Below are 2,034 nucleotides of genomic sequence, written 5' to 3' on the forward strand. Positions count from 1 at the left end.
TGAGGATTAAAAAAATAATAATAATAAAAAAAATAAAAAAGAATGAAAGCAAACTTTCCTAACATGGTGAAGGAAACAGACATACAAGTCCAGGAAGCACAGAGAGTCTCAAACAAGAGGAACCTCAAGAGGTCTACACCAAGGTACACCATCATCAAAATGCCAAAGGTTCAAGACAAAGAAAGAATCTTAAAAGCAGTAAGAGAAAAGCAGTTTATTTCCTACAAAGGAGTTCCCATAAGACTGTCAGTTGATTTCTCAAAAGAAACCTTGCAGTCCAGAAAAGAGTGGCAAGAGATATTCAAGGTGCTGAAAAGCAACGACCTACAGCCAGGGTTACTCTATCCTGTAAAACTGTCATTTAGAATCAATGGACATATCAAGAGTTTCCCAGATAAGAAAAAGCTGAAGGAGTTTATTACCACCCAACCAGTTTTATATGAAATGTTGAAGGGTCTTCTTAAAGGAGAAGAACAAAAATATGAACAATAAAATGGTAATTAATACATATCTATCAACAATTAAAACTACACACAAAATGAGCAAGCAGAAAAACTTTGTTCCTTGCCAGATGGGTGGGGCCTGGGTGGATGGGTGAAAAAGATGAAGGAATTAAGAAATACAGATCGGGATGTTTGCAACCGCCATCGCTCTCTAACGCCTGCACCACCTCCAGCTGGTTGAGCTCCAGCAGAAGGAGAAGGGGGGTAAGTAAAGAGGTCTCTATACCATGGTCCATATAAAGCAGACTGCCCACAAATCCACCTGTGGTAAAGCACCCAGGAAACAACTGGCTACCAAAGCGGCTCGTAAGAGTGTGCCCTCTACTGGAGGGGTGAAGAAACCTCATCGTTACAGGCCTGGTACTGTGGCACTTCGTGAAATTAGACGTTATCAGAAGTCCACTGAACTTCTGATTCGTAAACTTCCCTTCCAGCGTCTGGTGCGAGAAATTGCTCAGGACTTCAAAACAGATCTGCGCTTCCAGAGTGCAGCTACTGGTGCTTTGCAGGAGGCAAGTGAGGCCTATCCGGTTGGCCATTTTGAAGACACCAACCTGTGTGCTATCCATGCCAAAGGTGTAACAATTATTCCAAAAGACACCCAGCTAGCATGCCGCATACTTGGAGAACATGCTTAAGAATCCACTATGATGGGAAATATTTTATTCCTTAAAAAAAAAATTCTCTTCTTCCTGTCATTGGTAGTTCTGAATGTTAGATTTTTTTTTTTTTCCATGAGGTCAAAAGGTACCTAAGTATATGATTGCAAGTTGAAAATAGGGGTCAGAAATCAGGTTTTCCACTTTCTGGCAGTTTTTCCACTTTCATTTGTGTGTGAATTTTTTTAATATAAATGCAGGGACATGAGGCATTAATGCAAGTCAAAATGTCTCAGTGAACAAGTTTCAGCAGTTCAACTTTATAACAATGTAAATAAAGCTGTTAAATTTTTCTGGACAATGCCAGCATTTGGAATTTTTTTTAAAACAAGTAAATTTCTTATTGATGGCAACTAAACGGTGTTTGTAGCATTTTTATCATACAGTAGATTCCATCCATTCACTATACTTTTCTAACTGAGTTGTCCTACATGCAAGTACATGTTTTTAATGTTGTTTGTCTTCTGTGCTATTTCTGTAAGTTTTCTATTAAAATACATTAAACTCTTAAAAAAAAAAAAAAAAAAAAAGAAGTACAGATTGGTTGCTAGACTGATGAACCTCAAAGGGAAGGGGGGAGGGAAGGAAGGTGGGATGAGATAAACCAAAGAACTTCTATGCATATATTCATAACCAATGGACATGACAATAGGTTGAGGAAGGCAGGAGGGGGGCAGGATTGGGGAGGAGGGGTCAGTGGGGAAAAAGGGGAGGGAACATCTGTAATACATTTAACAATAAAGATGAGTTAAAATAAATGATCCTTAATCATTAATGCATAGATCCTCTCCTCTTTTCTCCCATATAAAGTAACTCAAGCTCTAGAAATTTGGAAGCATGTATCTTTAAAAGGGTCATTTTTTAATCCTAGC

At 38.5% G+C, this 2,034-nt stretch overlaps 1 protein-coding gene across 1 annotated transcript; it reads left to right on the forward strand.

The window, feature by feature from the left end:
- The first annotated feature begins 730 nt into the window (after positions 1 to 730).
- Positions 731 to 1,141, forward strand: LOC118625702 (histone H3.3A-like). The gene has a single exon (XM_036254804.1). It carries the CDS (start codon positions 731 to 733, stop codon positions 1,139 to 1,141), a length of 411 nt encoding a protein of 136 aa, XP_036110697.1.
- The last annotated feature ends 893 nt before the right edge of the window (positions 1,142 to 2,034 follow it).

Source organism: Molossus molossus, unplaced genomic scaffold (assembly GCF_014108415.1).
Source record: "Molossus molossus isolate mMolMol1 unplaced genomic scaffold, mMolMol1.p scaffold_m16_p_11, whole genome shotgun sequence".
Lineage (NCBI taxonomy): Eukaryota > Metazoa > Chordata > Mammalia > Chiroptera > Molossidae > Molossus > Molossus molossus.

Excerpts from the sequence above, each read along its gene's own strand:
- LOC118625702 (XM_036254804.1), top strand. The coding sequence starts at position 731 with ATGGTCCATATAAAGCAGACTGCCCACAAATCCACCTGTGGTAAAGCA.